Source organism: Aulonocara sp. 'chitande type north' Nkhata Bay, linkage group LG2, assembly GCF_057382095.1.
Source record: "Aulonocara sp. 'chitande type north' Nkhata Bay isolate Kocher_YH1m ecotype deep benthic linkage group LG2, A_spYH_male_GT1.1, whole genome shotgun sequence".
NCBI lineage: Eukaryota > Metazoa > Chordata > Actinopteri > Cichliformes > Cichlidae > Aulonocara > Aulonocara sp. 'chitande type north' Nkhata Bay.
The window spans coordinates 29,282,501-29,302,465 of record NC_141345.1 but is presented as its reverse complement, the minus strand read 5'-3'; the positions used below and the strand labels follow the sequence as shown (position 1 = coordinate 29,302,465).

At 38.8% G+C, this 19,965-nt stretch overlaps 1 protein-coding gene across 5 annotated transcripts in view; it reads right to left on the bottom strand.

Annotated features, from left to right (window-relative positions):
* mid2 (midline 2) overlaps positions 1-19,965 on the bottom strand; it is a 172,024-nt gene that overhangs the window by 44,485 nt on the left and 107,574 nt on the right. For 4 of the 5 annotated variants that reach the window (XM_086258046.1, XM_086258039.1, XM_086258030.1 and 1 more), the window contains 2 exons: positions 18,567-18,632; positions 16,756-16,851 (listed from right to left, as the gene is read on the bottom strand). In XM_086258046.1, coding sequence (XP_086114172.1) covers positions 16,756-16,851; positions 18,567-18,632 — 162 coding nt within the window. The remainder of the gene's footprint in view (positions 1-16,755; positions 16,852-18,566; positions 18,633-19,965) is intronic. The other variant, XM_086258060.1, reaches the window with a different exon arrangement.

Sequence of the window (19,965 nt, the reverse complement as noted above, 5' to 3'; positions counted from 1 at the left end):
GACATCCAGCACAGAATTGTGCTGAGAAATGGAGAGTAAGACGGAAGAAAATAAATGCAGTTCCAACAGTATGGGATGTTGAAATCCACTGTCCCACATTATTACAAAATGTTCTGGATTGTGGCTCACTTGTCCCCTTTCCTCACATATCACCGATCGATGTAATAGGCACAAGTCCCAATGAGAGGTTCATTTATTTATTTATCATTTTAGATGTAGCTGATTCAAAGTAATTCTTGAAGCAAGTATTGCTACTCAGCAACCATCTGGTAGTTATATCGAATTAACAAGACTTGCCTCCAAAAAAGAAAAGATAAGCGATACTTTAATGGGACATAATGCATGTATAAAATCACCAGGGAAATCTAATTAAAGTTAGCGTAAGTTTGTCGACTTTATTTCTACTACACACGCAAAAGGTTTTAATATGTTACAACTTCATTCAAAGCTCAGGTTATCCCGACAGAACAAAGTCAATGCTCATTCACTATATGGATAGAGTAAAACAACAAAAACAGGAAGTATGCTCATCTACATCTCTACTGTGGACTGGTAGCACTTTCTGTTACAGCTTGGCCACATCGTTATAATAGTGGGGTATGAGTGTGAAAGCAAATATAATGTGGAAATAATTACAACGTTATTACAAAGTAACATCCAAATAATAACCAAGTAATATCTTGTATGAACAATGGATCTAGCAGAGAGGTACTAACTTTAAATTTGTATAATTGGTTAATAACAAGACCAAATGGGGCTAATAATGACAATATAAACATATGCCTGTAAAGCAGGACCAATTAGTAGTCATACAGTAATATATAGGTAACCATATGATGACCAGCTGGAACTAAAATGGTAACATTAGTTCATTATGATTTTTATATAATAACTTAAAAGTTTCAGTGATATCAATAATAGGGGAACACTGCTTTATCATATTAGGATACTATTGCCATAATGCTGGAATTAATCCAACCTTACGGCGCCAGTATTCTTCTTTGTTTGAAGGTTATCATGTAAACATATTTAATTCTGAGGTGTATTGCCTGGAAACATAGGGCAGTTTCTATGCAATAACCAGGACTCAAGCAGGCTGAATGAAAGATGTCTGGTCATTTAGGTAATAAGGGATAGGTAATAATAACTAAGAATCATTTTTCAAACGTCAAAGGCAACAATTAAGTGATGACTTCAAGATTATTAATAGTGCGGGTTTATGGAAGGTGCAAACCACTGGTTACACTCAAAAACAAAAAGACTTTGCCTGATAAAAACAAAAACAAAGATATTCAGAGGTGTGGACTCGAGTCACATGACTTGGACTCGAGTCAGACTCGAGTCATTAATTTTATGACTTTAGACTTGACTTGAAAAAATGTTCTAAGACTTGTGACTTGACTTGGACTTTTACACCAATGACTTGGGACTTGAATTGGACTTGAACCGGTTTACTTGAAAAGACTTGATATTTTACCCCAAATATAAAATTTAACATGCATATTATATAGAGATTGAAAATGTGACGTCATTCACGGGTAGAACCGCAAAGGATTCTGGGAACTCGTGGCAAGCGGTACTAGCGCACGCAGGCTTTCAATTAAAATCAGTTATACAGCGATAAAAAGAAACACAAAAATGTCAAGAAGCTGTTGTATCATTAACTGCAATAGCCGGTCGCATGACAGCCACGGGAAGCCGACGGGTAAAGAGATCGGTTGTTATCGGATTACGTCGTTGAAGAGAAATTGTTCGAGCCATGTTTCCGAAGTAACAAAGACGCGACTGGATTGCAGCCATTCTAAGACCAAATATAACGTCCCAGAACACTCCAGCTCACAGGTTAGTCTGCTCCAAGCATTTACACGAAGGTCAGTGTTTTTTAGTAGTTAATACGTCATTTTCATAACATAATTAGTGATATAGGTTACAAGCAAGTCTGGCGCTGAACAGAAATTGTCGCGCTATGCTCCTTTATTTATTGTGCATAAATAGTGAATTGTCCTGACACAATATTGCGTTTCGCTTCTGTTATTATGGTACATTGACAAAAACATATACTTTTATTCACAGGATAAAACAGGTTTTTTGTATCACTAATTGTCCAGTACGATTACAGCATACAATATTATTGTCACTGCTACATTTCTGTGATGCTACCAGAAATTATTTCCACTGCTAATTAATTACCGTTGAGCTCAAAGGTTATATTAATAAACGGTTAACGAATGTGTATTTATGACGACAATTTGTGAGACTGGTAAACTTATGATACGTACGATGGTCTTTCGTTCTACACGGTGCATTTCAAGGTCCTGCACCCATCCGTCGGTAAACTGTACCTGGGCTTGTTGCAGTGACCTGAAGTTACTAAACTTCATGAGTGTATGCACTCACTCCAAGAACCGTATAATTATAAATATGCATATAAATATGCTAAGATGAGATAGCTGACTTCATCTAACTAGCAAATGTTTTCCAGGCTACGTTGGTGATACAGTTTTTTTTAATGTGTATGATATTTTTGTCATGCGATTTTAAAGCTGGTCCTACAACCGCATCCAAGAATAACATGCAGCTTATCTCAGAACTGTCGGTGAAAATTATTCTTGGAGCTAGGTTTAATTGAGCTGCATTTTAAAGAGGTGCAATTTCACAATTTGTGTATATTTTCTACGTTCACTTTTGTCATGTGTTGAGAAAAACACAGATTTTAAAATTACATGGTCTAATATTTACATTTAGCATATAACTGCAACATTATTTTTTCGTTTGTTTTTTTTAAAGACTCGAAAGGACTTGAAATTCAAAGTTTCAGACTTGTGACTTGACTCGGACTTTTACACCAGTGACTTGAGACTCGACTCTGACTTGCCTGACATTACTTGAGACTTGACTTGAGACTTGAGGATAAAGACTTGAGACTTACTTGAGACTTGCAAAACAATGACTTGGTCCCACCTCTGAAGATATTTGTTTAGCAACTATCTATGAACACTTTTGAAATGTGAAGTCGAAACACATATCCAACTCTCCTTTTCTAAAAACTGGTAGTAAGTAGAGAGACAGTATTTTAGGAGTTGTCAATCATCAGGAGGTGAGCTAAACTCAAAACGAGTCTTTGCTTGTTAAATTCCCCCGATTCTGAGATTCGGCATTGCAATTTCTCACTGTGCTGTCATTTTAAGAAAATCCATTGACTGCAGACAAATGAGATGAATTGTGTGTGTGAGTTTTAATGATGCTGCAGTGCTCAATCTTGAAAATACTATTTGCTTTTGTCACAGAAAATCTCACAGCTGAATCACCATAATAACATCACAAACACAGCAGAGAATGCAGCTAAATTAGCCGCCCACCTTGACATTACAAAATCCCAACTTGTTTTCTTAAACTGCAAATCTTTACAAATGCATACTGTGTTAACAAGCACTGCTCACGCCCACACCGATGTATTTTAAATTCTAGTTAACAAGCAAAGGTTTCACCGCATATCAATTGTGGCAGGAGTGGTAAATGATGTACAAAATGTCTAACAGATCTTGTAGATTTCAGATTGACATACATCAAGAAAAGAAATAGTCTTTTATCCAAGAAAACTGTCGAAACAGATATATACAAATCCTGTTGTGCTGTACATTAGTCTTAAGCCACCCCTCATTCCTTTATATTTTTCTAGGAAAATGCGTGCATTGATTTACTGAAACATGTTCAAACATACATATCATATAAGAAAAAACAATTAGCGCAAGCTAGAAAGTCAATACTTTGTTCGTCAACACAGCCTGAAATCTCTTAGGTAAACTTTCTTATAATTTCTTTAAACAGTCTTCAGGAATAGTTATCCAGGCTTCCTGAAGTGCATTCCAATGCTGAAAAATGAAACTGAATTCATCACTCCATAGGACCTTATGTTACTGATTTCAAATCCAGGTCTTGTGTAATTTGGAATTCCTTATCCTTTGTTCCCCATTTTCCTTCCTTATGAAAGGCTTCTTGACAGCCACCCCTTCTTCTGAGACCATTTCACTCTCACTTGGTGTTGGCTCTATCTGGTAGAGTATCACTTCCTGTTCCCGTTACAACACACAGACCTTCGCACCCTTGGAAAACCCATAGCTAGCCAGGCCCCTGTGGCTGGTGCACTTGAAGGTAGCTTTAGTTCTTCCCCTAGCAGACTGTTCCGAGCACCCGGGAACACAGGGTGGCTGGCTTAAATTGCTGTCTGTCTGAATGGTGTCCAAAATGCTTTGCTTTATAGATAATTGGGAACCTTTTTGGGGAAAACCTGTTCTTGTTAGGAGAGACTGCATCTATCCTAATTTGGATGGAGCAGCTCTCACTTCTACAAATCTGGCCAAATTTAATAAACCCCCCCAAAATCTGACTATCCAGAGTTTGGATCAGGAAGCGGAGTTGCAGACTTACACGCCTCTCTGTAGCTTCTCTCCTCCTGCTATCTCCCCAAAACCCCATCCCCTTAGAGACTGTGTCAAAACAAAAAAAACAAACCAAAAATCAGCAAAAAATTATTTAAACACAAAAAAATCACACAGAAAGAACAATACTGTATCCACGACTGCACCAAAGAGTAAAACAGTGAAATGTGGATTATAAACATTGGGTCTCTCTTTTCTAGTCCCCTGTTAGTACATGAATTAATCTCCCACTACAGCTTGTTAATCAACCAAAGACCAAGACAGAGTTTTAATTCATTTGAAAAAAATGATGCTTAGCTTTGTCCACCCTAGCTTGAAAAACTCAAGAAAAGTTTCATTTGTTGTTATCTATCGTCCACCTGTCTGTTTTTTGTCTGAATTCTGAGACTTTTTATGTGATTTAGTTCTCAGCTCAGATAAAATAATTATTGTGGGAGATTTTATCCATGTAGATACTAAAAATGACAGCCTCAGCACGGCATTCAATCTATAATTGGACTAATTAAAATGACATCACACTAGCTTAGAACATCCTCATTTAGCCTTGAAATCCAGTTTATCGCTCTATAAAAAAGCCCTCCGTAAAGCTAGAAAATCTTACTATTGACCACTCATTGAAGGAAGTAAGAACCCTAAATTTCTCTTCAGCACTAAAGCCAGGCTGACAAAAAGTCAGAGCTCTGTTAAGCCAAGCATTCCTTTAAAGTTAACGAGTAATGACTTCGTGAATTTTGTCACAAATAAAATTGTAACCATTAGAGATCATCATCATCATCATCATCATCGTAAAAGAGGAATCTGCAGAGGAATGTGATACTTGAAGAGTTTCAGTCAGGTTTCAGAGCTCATCGCAACACAGGAACAGCTTTAGTGAAGGTTACAAATGATCTGGCCTCTGACAGTGGACTCATCTCTGTGCTTGTCCTGCTAGACCTCAGTGCAGCGTTTGATACTGTTGACCATAATATTCTATTAGAGCGATTAGAACATGCTGTAGGTATTACAGGTACTGCGCTGCAGTGGTTTGAATCATATCTATCTAATATATTTACATTTGTTCATGTAAATGGGGAGTTGTCTTTACACACTAAGGTTAAATATGGAGTTCCACAGGGTTCTGTGCTAGGACCAATTCTGTTTACATTATACATGCTTCCCTTAGGCAGTATCATCAGAAGAAATAGCATACATTTTCACTGCTATGCAGATGACTACCAACTTTATCTATCATGACGCCAGATGACACCCACAAATAATTAGTTAAACGTGGATGACCTCAAATTTTCTGCTTCTAAATTCAGATAAAACTTAGGTTCTTGTACTTGGCACTAAAAATCTCAGAAATGCAGTGACACTGTGTAGGACCGCTTTCTTCTATTTGCGCAATATCTCCAAAATCAGACACATCCTGTCTCAGAGCGATGCTGAAAAACTAGTTCATGCATTTATTACTTCTAGGCTGGACTACTGTAATTCCTTATTATCAGGATGTTCTAAAACTCCCCGAAAATCCTTCAGTTGACCCAAAATGCTGCAGCAAGATTACTGACAGGGACTTGAAAGAGGAAGCACATTTCTCATATTGGCTTCTCTTCATTGTTAAATCCAGAATCAAATTTAAAATCCTCCTCACATACAAGGTCTTGAATAATAATAATTGACTACTTTGAGGAAAAGTATAAAGACACGATTGATTGCTCAAAACTTTTGACTGTAATAATTACAGAACAGTGACAGCCAGAGCAATATATGACTTCCAACATTGGCTGCTGTAGCCAAAATGGCACCTATCTTGTAAAGACGGCTAGGCAAAGTTCAAAGCAGTGGTTAACCTTTTGCTGACACCAGAACAGTTACATTTTGAATACGCTCTATGCTCAATCCAGTCGTTTGCTCGCTCATATTTCTCTTCATTTTTTCTGCCTCTGTTTGATTCTGCCTGCTTCTTACTGTCCCCAGTTTGCCTCTTTAAGTGTGACATGAAGTCCTTAAACAGATGCAAGGATTTAGCGTGACAGCTTTAGCTCTGATGCTGTCCACAAATTCTGGGATAGCACCCAAAGATTTATGACATCCAGCTGGCACCTGGCTCTAAAAATGGTTTATGTATGTAATAGAGTAAAAGAAAATGCAACCGTGAGATCAAAGTAATGGATGTTGTGTCAAAGAAAGGTGATAATTGGAAACGCCTCACCAAAGTGTTTATTTACTAAGCAGATTGACTGCATTTATTTCTGTTTTTCAGGGTAACAACTTCTAACCTCTTGTCTTCTTTTACTTTTCAACAGAACAAAGTAACACAAACATCAATCACTACTAATTAAATTATCATGCCTATTATCAAAGGACACCCGTCATTATCTCTGCTAATCATATCTCAACACGCATTTGATGGATTACCATGAAAATTTATATGGACATCCATCCTTCCCAGACAGTGTGCCTTCATTTTCTTTGGTGGTCCTTCTTCTATTTGATGCAAATAGCTCTATAATTATTAGATAGACTCACTTCTTTTTTTTTAAAAATTATATCTTTATTTGGATTGGACAAGAAAAAACCATCTGCATAGCAGTATATGAATAACATGGGAACAAAGTCCTTCCAAGTCCAGGAGAGCAAATGATAAACAAAGTGATCAGCGGGTGCATATTAACCTCCACTAGCTATTACTAGGAAAGTTGCTCGCATGCTCTCCCGAAGGAGATATATAGAACACATTACATGGAACTATAAACACAAACTGGGGGGGGGGGGGGGGGGGGGGGGGTGCCCATGCTGCAATCATGGTGAACAAATAAGTAAATAAACAAGCAATAGTAATAGAGGTAAATGTAAAAAAAAACAAAAAACAACCAAGTAATAGTGAGATCAAGTGAAGTCAGCCCTCGTGGGGGTAATGAATTGGATACAATTGTTCCAAATTTGGTAGAATTTGGCTTTTTGATTTCTTAACAGATATGTAAGTTTTTCCATCCTAAATATCTCTAAAATGATCCCAAACCAGTCATCTAGGGTAGGCTGGGCTGGGCTTAACCATCTTCTAGTAATTGTTTTTTTACTTGCCACCAAGAGTAATTGTATGAGGTGCCGTAAGGGACATTATTACTGAAACGCTCTCACACACACTACTGAAATTTTAGCTCTCACACACACTACTGAAACGCTCTCACACACACTACTGAAACGCTCTCACACACACTACTGAAATTTTAGCTCTCACACACACAACTGAAACGCTCGCACACACACTACTGAAACGCTCTCACACACACTACTGAAATTTTAGCTCTCACACACACTACTGAAACGCTCTCACACACACAACTGAAACGCTCTCACACACACTACTGAAACGCTCTCACACACACTACTGAAATTTTAGCTCTCACACACACTACTGAAACGCTCTCACACACACACACTACTGAAACGCTCTCACACACACTACTGAAACGCTCTCACACACACAACTGAAACGCTCTCACACACACTACTGAAACGCTCTCACACACACTACTGAAATTTTAGCTCTCACACACACTACTGAAACGCTCTCACACACACTACTGAAACGCTCTCACACACACTACTGAAACGCTCTCACACACACTACTGAAATTTTAGCTCTCACACACACTACTGAAACGCTCTCACACACACACTACTGAAACGCTCTCACACACACTACTGAAACGCTCTCACACACACTACTGAAATTTTAGCTCTCACACACACTACTGAAACGCTCTCACACACACACTACTGAAACGCTCTCACACACACTACTGAAACGCTCTCACACACACTACTGAAACGCTCTCACACACACTACTGAAATTTTAGCTCTCACACACACTACTGAAACGCTCTCACACACACAACTGAAACGCTCTCACACACACTACTGAAATTTTAGCTCTCACACACACTACTGAAACGCTCTCACACACACAACTGAAACGCTCTCACACACACAACTGAAACGCTCTCACACACACTACTGAAACGCTCTCACACACACTACTGAAACGCTCTCACACACACTACTGAAATTTTAGCTCTCACACACACAACTGAAACGCTCTCACACACACAACTGAAACGCTCTCACACACACTACTGAAACGCTCTCACACACACTACTGAAACGCTCTCACACACACAACTGAAACGCTCTCACACACACTACTGAAATTTTAGCTCTCACACACACTACTGAAACGCTCTCACACACACTACTGAAACGCTCTCACACACACAACTGAAACGCTCTCACACACACAACTGAAACGCTCTCACACACACTACTGAAATTTTAGCTCTCACACACACTACTGAAACGCTCTCACACACACTACTGAAACGCTCTCACACACACTACTGAAACGCTCTCACACACACAACTGAAACGCTCTCACACACACTACTGAAATTTTAGCTCTCACACACACAACTGAAACGCTCTCACACACACTACTGAAACGCTCTCACACACACTACTGAAACGCTCTCACACACACTACTGAAATTTTAGCTCTCACACACACTACTGAAACGCTCTCGCACACACTACTGAAAAACCAAGGCATTTCAGTTGAACAGGAAGGCATTTCAGTTAAACAGGAAGGTGTTTCAGTTGAACAGGAAGGCGTTTCAGTTGAACAGGAAGGCATTTCAGTTAAACAGGAAGGCATTTCAGTTAAACAGGAAGTTAATTCTTGACAAGGAAACTGAAGGAAAAAGTGTTAGATTTCAAACAAACCACTACACAGATGTCTACTCAGCAACCTGTTAGTTAGGGGTGGGTTTTTATAATCGATTTATTGATTAAAATCGATTCTGGCTTGGATAACGTGAAATCGATTCATTAAAATCCTGAATCGATTTTTTAATATAAATTTATTTTACCCGAAATGCCAGAATCTCTGGTGAAACCTCACAAAATTTCAACAACCACCAAACAGCTAAGACAGTAAATGAGAGCAGGTACACGGCTTCTGCACAAAGACGTAAACACACAGCGCGGACCCGCGGATCAGAATCAGTGAGATGTCGCCTGTCTCACCCGACAGGACGGACACGGTCGGGGCTGAAAGCCGACAGCTCGCTGACTCTGATCTGTCGGCAGGTCCGCACTTTGTTTTCATGCTGTTTTTGCGCCGATTCTAAAGCTGTTAGTTTTATCTCTCTCCAAACAATATTGACTGAACCAGCAGCAAAAGAAGATCCAAACTGCGCTTCACATAAACATCGTCATGAATTCCCTCACTGTTTTGCTTTCACCACGATGAAATTGCACGTCATGCACAGCCCTCTCTTTCTCTCTCTCTGTACTTCAAGAACAGTTTCCCGTCTAAAAATCTGTTTTCTGTATTATTCGCTTGCTTGTTATGCACAAGTCTACTGTTGTTTACAGCGCAGTCGCCCGCTGTTTTTTTTTTTTTCATTTTACATACTTCCGAAAAGAAAACCTAATTTCTGCCGTTCAATACTGAATAAATTTAAACTTTTTAAAATTATGCAAAATGCAAAACGTTAGCCGTGTCTCTAATAAAACCGCTGTAACGTCAGAGGTAACGTTCATATGTTGATTAATGGTTTTCTTTTGTTTTTGATGTAGGCCTACTGCAGAATATTTTTTATAAAATCCCAGGCCAGGAAAACCACCTTCATGTTTTTATGTGTTTTATCTTCAGCTACTTTGACACAAAGGCATCTGCTGTGATGCTCACACCTTTGATAAAGTCTTGCGTGTGTCAGCTTTCTTTTTTTAAATACAAAAATATGTAAATGTACTGATCTGAATTATAATATTTCTGACTGTCAAAATTCCCCATAATCAAATCGAATTGAATCGAATCGTGGAACAAATCGATTCTGGACCTTAGTGAGACAGCTGCATTACTTAACAATATATTAGCCTCAGCATAAGTCAAAATTTAGAATAGCGGGAGACGTGCATTATCCTGGTTATTTTTTTGGCATATGTGCTTTTTGTCTTTTTTAGCAAAGAAAAATATCTTAAAATCATCAATAAAACCAGGGAGAGAAGGCTTAGCGTTCCTCCATTTAGCACAATGGATATGATATTTACTCAAAAGTATGATGATGTTAATAATGTCTGAGACATCCAATGCTAGATGATCCATATAAAAACAATTATGATGTAATTCAAACAGTGGCACATCATTAATATTTAGGGAAATCCAATTTTTTAAGTTGCACCAAATACATTGTGTGATAGGGCATAGGGAAAAAAAAGATGTTCTAGGGTTTCATTTTCATCAGTACAAAAAGAACACTGATCCACCTCAAAGCCAAATCTCTTTTTTTAGAAATTCTGCCACAGTATTAGTTTTGTTTAAAGTGTGTTTCTTTAACTTTAGGTAGAATAGGCTATTTCATAAATTTTTAGTATGCTTTATCCAGTGTATATGAAATAACTAAATTAGAACCATGCCATGTAACCATTCTGTTGTAACTATGAAATATTTTGTCTTTGAAGAAACTACTAACACATTTCTTATTGCATTTTTATCAAACAGCTGACATTGCCCTAGCAATAAATTTGGGACCACTGATGAGAAATTATTGTATATCATAAAATTTTTAATCAAATGAAGCAGAGGCAGTGGGACCAGTTCACAAAATTTGTTATATTCTCTTTGAGAACAGTTTAGACAATATTTTTCTGAAAAGTCTGTGTAACTTAGAATGACACCGTTATCATCCAACAAATCTGTTATGAATATAATATTTTTGTTCAAACCAGTCACTCTTGAAAATTGATTTTTGATTAAGTGTTATTACCCTATTATTCCATAAGGTTGAATTATGGGGAGAAGTTGTGGGTAAATCTCATTTTCCCAAAAATGCAACGTCTGTTTTGGAAAGTTTGATATCTTTATGGGGATTTTATTTTCCGCAAAATCACATTTCAAAATAAAGTCTAATCCTGTATACTATTTTATTAAACAAGAATCATGGGTTGTGGAGCTAAGTAGAGTCTGGCTGTGACAGACAAGATTTTAACCATTTAATTCTAAGGGTGCCAACCATAAATTCCAATTCTGGAGTTTTGATACCACCTTTATTGTATCCCTTCACAAGCTGAGATCTTTCTATGTAATGGGTTTTATTCCTCCACAAAAATTCGAACACATTTCTATTTATGGTTTTCATGGTATTTATCGTTTTTTTATTTTTATATCGTTTACGTGGCGCAAAAAAGGTTGGGGACTGCTGTACTAGCAGGTTGCTGAGTAGAAATCCTTGTAGTGTTTTGAAATATACCACTTTTTCCATCAGTTTCCTTGTCAGGAAACAACTTCCTGTTCAGCAGAAATGCCTCTGGTTTCAGTGGTGTGTGTGAGAGCGTTTCAGTAGTGTGTGTGAGAGCGTTTCAGTAGTGTGTGTGAGAGCGTTTCAGTTGTGTGTGTGAGAGCGTTTCAGTTGTGTGTGTGAGAGCGTTTCAGTAGTGTGTGTGAGAGCGTTTCAGTTGTGTGTGTGAGAGCATTTCAGTTGTGTGTGTGAGAGCTAAAATTTCAGTAGTGTGTGTGAGAGCGTTTCAGTAGTGTGTGTGAGAGCGTTTCAGTAGTGTGTGTGAGAGCGTTTCAGTTGTGTGTGTGAGAGCTAAAATTTCAGTAGTGTGTGTGAGAGCGTTTCAGTTGTGTGTGTGAGAGCTAAAATTTCAGTAGTGTGTGTGAGAGCGTTTCAGTTGTGTGTGTGAGAGCGTTTCAGTAATAATGTCCCTTACGGCACCTCATATAATTGCGCCAACTTAATCTCACTCCTACGTTCCAGAAAGGGGACCAAACCCATTTATAAAACCTTAAAATCTAAAGGTATTTGAACGTTAAAGACTGCACTTAAAGAGACCTGAACACCTATCCAAAAGTTTTTTAACTCGGGACAGTCCCAAAAGACATGAAAATGGTTAGCAACAGTCGAGCCGCATTGTCTCCAGCATTGCATATAAGCCCCTTTGTATCTCTCCTGATATGGAGTCTTGAAGTACCTAATAATATTCTTCCAGCCATGTTCCTTCCAGCTCATAGAACTGGACGTGGACCACTGGCAGTACCAAACATTTTCCCACTCCCCTACAGAAATAGCAATCCCTGATTCCCTTTCCCATTTATCCTTAGTGTATAAAGTATTATCCTTGCTGGCACTAGAGAGAGCTTTGTATAGTTCAGAAATAGATTTATTAGGGGTCATGGTTGTGGCATTTTTCAGGATGAGGAAAAAATGCGACTAAGCATCATTGAAGTCGGACAGTTTGCATTCATGATCAATATATGATCTCAGCTGTAAGTATCTATGAAAGTCGTATTTTGTCAGGTTGTGATTGTCCTGTAAGGCCTCAAATCTGAGCACAATATTTCTATGAGTAAGAGAGAGGAATGTCACAAGGCCATAGGATATCCATGCTTTAAAGTTAGAGTTGTGTCTGTTTGGAATAAAATCCGAGTCGAAAGCAACCCACCTGTCTTTACACACAATATCACCCACCCAGGATGGATGAATGCTGAATGATATACATCGACTTTGAATGCACAGTATGGGCATCTGTTAAAAGCACAAACATACTGTAGAGCTTGCAATAAAGAAGAAATGTTGTTTATCTATATACCATTAGCGCATTGTATTGATGCTCCCATCCTTAAAAGTGGAACTGCAAACGGCTTTAGAAATATAGCTTTAGAAATGATGCCAGAAGATGGTTCGATCTCTCTGGTGCTATTGTGGAGAGATAAAGAGAGATGAGCCCTAATGCAAAGGATTACGCAGCATTAGAGACATCTCCATACAACTGATTCATATTCTGCACAGAGTGTGATCAGCTTCAGTGTAAACACACCTAGACAGGTCTCAGCTAAGGACTTACTGTTCGCTGTTTAATCAGTAGATATACACGTGTGAACATTTAAACCCACCAGGCTTCTGTCTGATGTGATTCTTTTTTCCATCAGTTCTGATACACACACGAGTTTAACACGATCCTAGCGGTTGGAAACACCAGCTGCTGGTTTTTACTGCTTCCTAGAAACAATACTTACTCCACATTTAGCTGTGTCTGGGCTTTCTGGCTCTAAAGTTTTCCTCTTTATACAGCTGCCAGTGCAAGCACCTTGTAACCACACAGTCTCACGAGGCATAGCTGAACCATGACCTCGACGAGGACAACTACCATATAGAGAGCAAGATAAAGTGGGACAGAATGACAGAAAAGCTGATCAGCTGTCAAGTTACAAGATGAATTAAGAAGAGGGAGATATTAAATGCAAGAACTTCACTACACAGAAAGTTTCAAGGGCACTTTAAGGAAGTATTGTTAAAGTATGAAAGGGGAGGCTCTTTGGGAATTAAATAGAAATGTGCTGAAAATGAAATGGCAACAAAAGAATAAGAGCATCTCTTGAGATGTGTTTTTGAAGAGGGTAAAAAGCTTTTACTATTACTCTAAAAAAAGAAAAGAAAAGAAGTGAGCTGGCTTAATATTAAACGGCTTATAGCTTAAAACATAGTTCGTGAATGAGAAAAATAACGTGCAGGTAACAGATAGCATATTAGTCTTATTCAGACCCAGCTTTCAGTCTGGGTCTGAATTCAGTTACATCTGTCACTGTATCAGCGTCTATTCAACATCAAAGTGGTTTTTAGGGAAATGCTCTTCACCCAAGAGCCTCAATGAGTCCCCCTTACTCTGCTGACTATTAATATCAAAGCATGAGTGAAAATGAGTGATGAGTGTTAACTAAACAAAAATCACTACAAATGCTTAAGAATCAAATCAATGCTTTTAAAAAGCTCCGAACCGAATACCATTAGGCACAAAAATCCCACACCAAGCCTAGTGGTGAAGAAAGAAGCATCCTACACATCATCAAGTCAGTGCATCTAAGACTGAAGAAAAAGATAACTCCCCCGGAGAGAACCCCTGGAGGACAGGGATGTATCGCTGCAGTGTGTGCTGACACACTGGAAGCTGATTCACACTGTGTTTGATCATTTCTTCGGCACCAATACAGTATGATGCAAACAAGGAGGAGAGAAATCCAGGTCATGCTTAAAGCCCTTCAGAGATTTCTTATTTTGTACACACTCCTCTCCCTTCACTAAAACTCTCACTTTTTTATTCCCTTTTTGTGCTGTATTGCATTATTGCTGAGCGTGTTCTTCTACACACTGCCTGCATCTCTTTTTGCAGAATAAAAAAAAGGATCACTGCTAGTCACACTAACACTTACTGTACGTCTTTTTATCCCATTCTCTGTTCCCGTTGCCCTGTTAACCTCTTGCCTTTTCGTTTTCTTTTTCCTTTCCCTCACCTCTACAGCCTCTACTTTTCAGCCTTTCCGCCGTTCTCCAGCTTCTTCTCCTCGCTTGCCCTCGCCTCTCTTCCTGGCACTCATAAAACGCCTCTGCACCTTAATGTGTGCTCACCTGAAAACAATCCAGTCTCTCTTCCTTACGCCTCTCATAAATAAACAACTGTAGCCCTTTGACACTGACATCATAAAGCCAGAATAGCTCCAAATGAGTTGAAAACGTATAGTTTATTCCAATAATTTGCTTTGCTTGAGAGTTGGTGAAGCATGTTCTCCCCCATGCAATCTCTCCTCATTACTTTTTGATGAATAACTGATGAGATGTGCTGCTGTCGTGGCGGTGGCTCAACATTGGTATGCAGACAAAGACGAAACAGAGACAGTTTTTTTTTCTCATGCCATGCACTGTTGACGAACAGTTTGTCTGTACTTAATGAATCACCCAGCAATCATTTAATTTTGATTGGATGAGCGGCTGCATGAGTTGCTGTTCATGGACCTCAGAGTGACTCTGAGAAAATGGAGTCATGCCCGGCTGGTAAGAAATGAACTACGCAGAGAGTGATGGCGGCACTAAAATGCATTTGTCCTCTGCAGCCATTAATGTCAAATCTCACAGAAAATGATGGTGTTTATTAAGAGTGAGTGTGCACAGACTGAAAGCATGAACCTGTGTGTATGTGTGCGAATGTGTTAGTAATGCTCAGCTGAGAAAACACTCTGTGGCCAAGCATTAGAACTCTCTGACTGGCTTTGAACAGTACCTCCATTAAATCATAGCAAAGGCCCAAATGGAAGAGGTCAACAGTGACAAGACTGACTCAGGTATAATTTTGTGCACACAGGTTCCGGTTCACACCAGGACACCGGAGCGCAAACACTCTTCGAAGGTTGCCGTTTAATCGTACCGGGGGGAGCTGTGACACATTACCACCTTGTGACAAGTCAGATAAAGCTTCCACTTTGGAGTTATATGCCATTTGACAGATAATCTCATCTGATTTGCTGGCAAGCATAAATTTCTTGTGTGGGTGGTGCCAGTAAGAATTAAACCATTGAGTAATGCAACAGTAATTCATCCATCCTAAAAATCTAATTCATCGCAGTGAGATTAATTGGAAGCCAAGAGTTCAAGGAAGAACCTAAGCAGTATTGGAAGCCAAAGCTGAGACATTAAAGAGGCACACAATCAGAATTTATGATACAGTTAAAGCGTTAACATTAAAGTGGTTGCACCTTTTAGTTTTGGCTTTGCTCAAGTGGTCATCTCAATCAGCGTTTGAAGTTGTGTGAATGACATAACTAACCCTTTTAAAGGTCTGAAAGTGGATGGTTGCTGATAGCTACTCTTTTGTTCTCGAGTGTTCTTCAGTCCCTCTGAAACTGAAACTGGTATCTATTATTTCCATTTTCAAAGTGCTGTGCCTAATCACTTATCATATTGATGGCCAAATGACATAACAAGATCACTGTGACACATTTGTTATTAATTTGCTGCTGTATACTTTCCTCCAACTCTTTAAAAACGATGCAGACCTTTTTATGACAACACTGTAAGAGCCTGGCATTCACTTACAGTGTTGGGATTAATCAATATTTGATCAGTAGCTGGTGAAGGAATTGAAAGAATTGAATTCGTATTTTAATGCTGGCAAAGTCACGGTTATGATCCAGCAGGAGGCAGAAATATAATGAAATAAAAAGAGGCTTAGACTAAAATATAAATAGCTTCAGTGGTGCGCGGTGTGGCGCTGACTTGGAAATGCTTATTTCCACCCAGCAGAACTCCCCTCATTAAGAATCTTTAGCAGCTCCGAGGCTGTTATCTTGTTGCTGACACTAACCTCTGACTGTGCTATGATACCTGGCGACAAACAAAACTACTTTCCATATGGAAGTCATATTTTCCTGAGTTACAATTAAGGGAGACCATTTGAATTTTATTCAAAAATTAAAAGACATAAAGATATGTTACATACCTCAACCTGTTGACAGATTTGAATGAGCTTGGCCATTTGGTTCTCCAGCTCACTGTTCCTCTTCACCAAGTTGGTTAGGTTGTTCTCCAGAGTTTGCTGTTTGGAGGGAGCAGGAGGATTGGCATGATTAGTATTTACAAGTAGAAGTATTACCTTCAATGTGTGCAGTTTTGCTTATAAATAAATAAATACTCTTATTGTAAGGTTATTGTTTAGCTAAACCATTAAGCTTAAGACACTACAGAGGAACAGAGTGATTAGAAAATTTCTTAACATCTGTTTACGAGAGTGGGTAGCTCCTTATGTTCGATTTAGTAGTTTTATGCTGGATACTTCCTGATTTAAAAAAACAAAAACAAAAGCCAAACATAAAATAAATTTAAAAAAACATCAAAAGTTTTGAACTACATGAATCTGCAAGGGGAGTCATATCTGTAGATAATTATTTTGGTAACATCTCTGGTGAAGTCTGTGACATCAGTGCTGGTTCATGAGTTCATATTTATGTCTTCTGAAGTCGCAATGAAACCCATAAGTCTGCACATACACATACAAAATATACATTCTGTGACATCACAAGAAATTTCTACAACACTATTTGACTCCTTTTTTTTATTTTTATCTCCACATTCCCCAAGACTTTCTTTATAACATAAGACATTCATGCAAAAATATTTCTTCAATAAACTGTAAACGACTTTAAAAAATTAATCCAAATATCTATTAAGGCCCGTGAAGTACAATAAAAAAAATAGTTGCAGAAGGGAGAGTGTCCATCACAGTAGCCATGCACTGAAGTCTGAACCATGTTGAACAATGTTACATGCGGTGCGAAATAAGAAATAATCAAAAAGGTCATCAGTTTTGAAAAGGTTAAAAATAATCTGCAGATTTTACACACGATAATTAAAATGACTTTAATAGCTGAATTGCTGCAAATGTTACAGTAAATATTCGGTTTCTAATTGAATATCGTTGAATAAGAAGCAGCCAAAGTAGGTTCTGTGTTTGTAGGTTAACTCTTTCATACGTCTTCCTGTATTTTTGCTTTTATGCAGCCACAAGTGCTTACAGCAGTTTTATTTACTACAAAACTCTTTGATCTCACGATTTAACTTCATCTCACTTTAAAGCAAGAAAATAACTATGTGATCCCTGAAAAAAATGAAACCAATCAACCTCAAATGGCAACTTTTAATGATCAAACTCTCAGTTACTATCCCTTAACTGTGACTGCTTTTCAGATGTAAAACAAAAGACACGCACGCACAAACATGTTCACTCAAACACATATGCAGGATAAAAGACCAAAATGGAAACAAGCAAATGGGAAGTCAGGAATAGAACTCCCATTCAAAGGAAACAGATCAGCGATGGTGGTGACGAGCATCAAAACAACATTAGCAGCTGCGATGAGAACAACAGAACAAAGCAGAAGACAAGCGGCGAGTGTTTGAAGTATCTCTACTCATGCAAGTGAAGGGGAGGTGGCCTGTACAAGCACCTAGCCGCGTCTGAATGTCTTACTGTCTGTCTGCTCCTCCGTGCGTCTGTCTTACTGTCAGGCAACTGTGCTCTCCAATATCTCTCCTACCTGCCACTCAGCCTGATGTACGCCTACCTGTTGTCTGTTTGACTTTGCACCCACTTAATTATTCACCTGCCTGCTTATCTCACTTCTTGCCTCCCTTCCTTATCCATCCAGCTATCTACTTATGTGCCTTTCTGTCCCTCTGCGTCCCATCGAGGATGGGAGAGGGAGGGGTGGAAGGGTGGGGGGGGGGTTGTTAAAAGGCAGCCAGGGAACTCACCGCAGCGCTTGTCTTTGAAGCCTCCATTACTGCATCTGACACTCTGCCCGGGCTCACCTGATAAGCCTATGAACACACACATACACCTACATAAGTGCACACATAGACACACACACAGATAAGCCTGATCACACGTCTGCCAGCTAAACGCACAGCAACCGATGAGGAGGACTCCTTTCTCATGAAGCTGCCATAAACACTTTGGAGGTTTTGTTGAATGCAGATGAGACAGTGCAGCGTACAGTGTGCACAGCAGTGGTGTTGGAGTTGCATCACTGGAACGAGAATTTGGTTGTTGTGCCGCAGCGCCTCTCTGTGTGTGTTTGTTTATTGGGGAGTTTGAAGTGGAACATCAGTGAGTGGGGACAGATGGGTCATTAATTAGCAAGCTGGAGACAAGATGATTAATACATTAGAATACAGCTGCCCCCCCATGCGACAGCAGTCGAAAGAAACTCCTTTGTTCTCTACATACGTACGTGTGTTTTCTGTATTTTACATGTGTTAGGCCTGCATATGGTCAGAGACATATGTATGTCTCCATGTATACAGATGATGTTAGTTTATACTTTGTAGGGTGAATATGAGACACTAAACACTAAGCATTATACTGTGGTCAGTATGGCGATGTGGCTCTGCCTTACTTGTAGCCCACGCCTTATAGGGAGGCAAGTTGACAGAGAGAGAGAGAGAGAGAGTGATAGAGGGAGGCAGAGTAACCATCAACAACACACATTTAACAAATTATTAAAACACTCAAGGGACATCAAAGATAACCAAACCCGCTTGAGCTGGAGCAGAGAAAAACGTAACACAAAACATGTAGAAATAGAAGCATAAAAGGGTGGAATGGGTCAGAACATGCATATGTGTTAGAGTTAAACAGCAGCCCAATCAATGATGACATTTTATGTTTATATTGTCTTTATCATTTAAGTTATTTAATATCATGTCAGTTTGCATCTTTCTGTCTGAAATGTACATCATCAGAGTCATGAAATAAACAGGTCTCACTTCCAACTCAGCACATATGACTGCAACATATATTTTTTTAAGAAGCAACATTTAAAAAAAAAAAAATCTAAACCATATTTTCTTAAAGTTAAGCAGGTACTTCTTTTCAATAAACCTAATCAGTGAGGAAAATGAAAGTAACATGAGAGTGAAAATAAAGAAAATAGCTTGAAAAACAAAAACCTCAATCAGAAGACAAGCCACGGTCTCCTGTCCCCAAATGTGAACAGCTGGGGCCAAAAAAATTACTCTGCCTATTTCTGCTGCACCAGCAATATCTGGACAGATTGCTTCGGTTACTATGGAAAAGCCACACTGATATGCCAGGGACTGGGTGTAAATATTAAATAGCAAGCCATAACTTGTGTTATTACCAGCCTGAGAA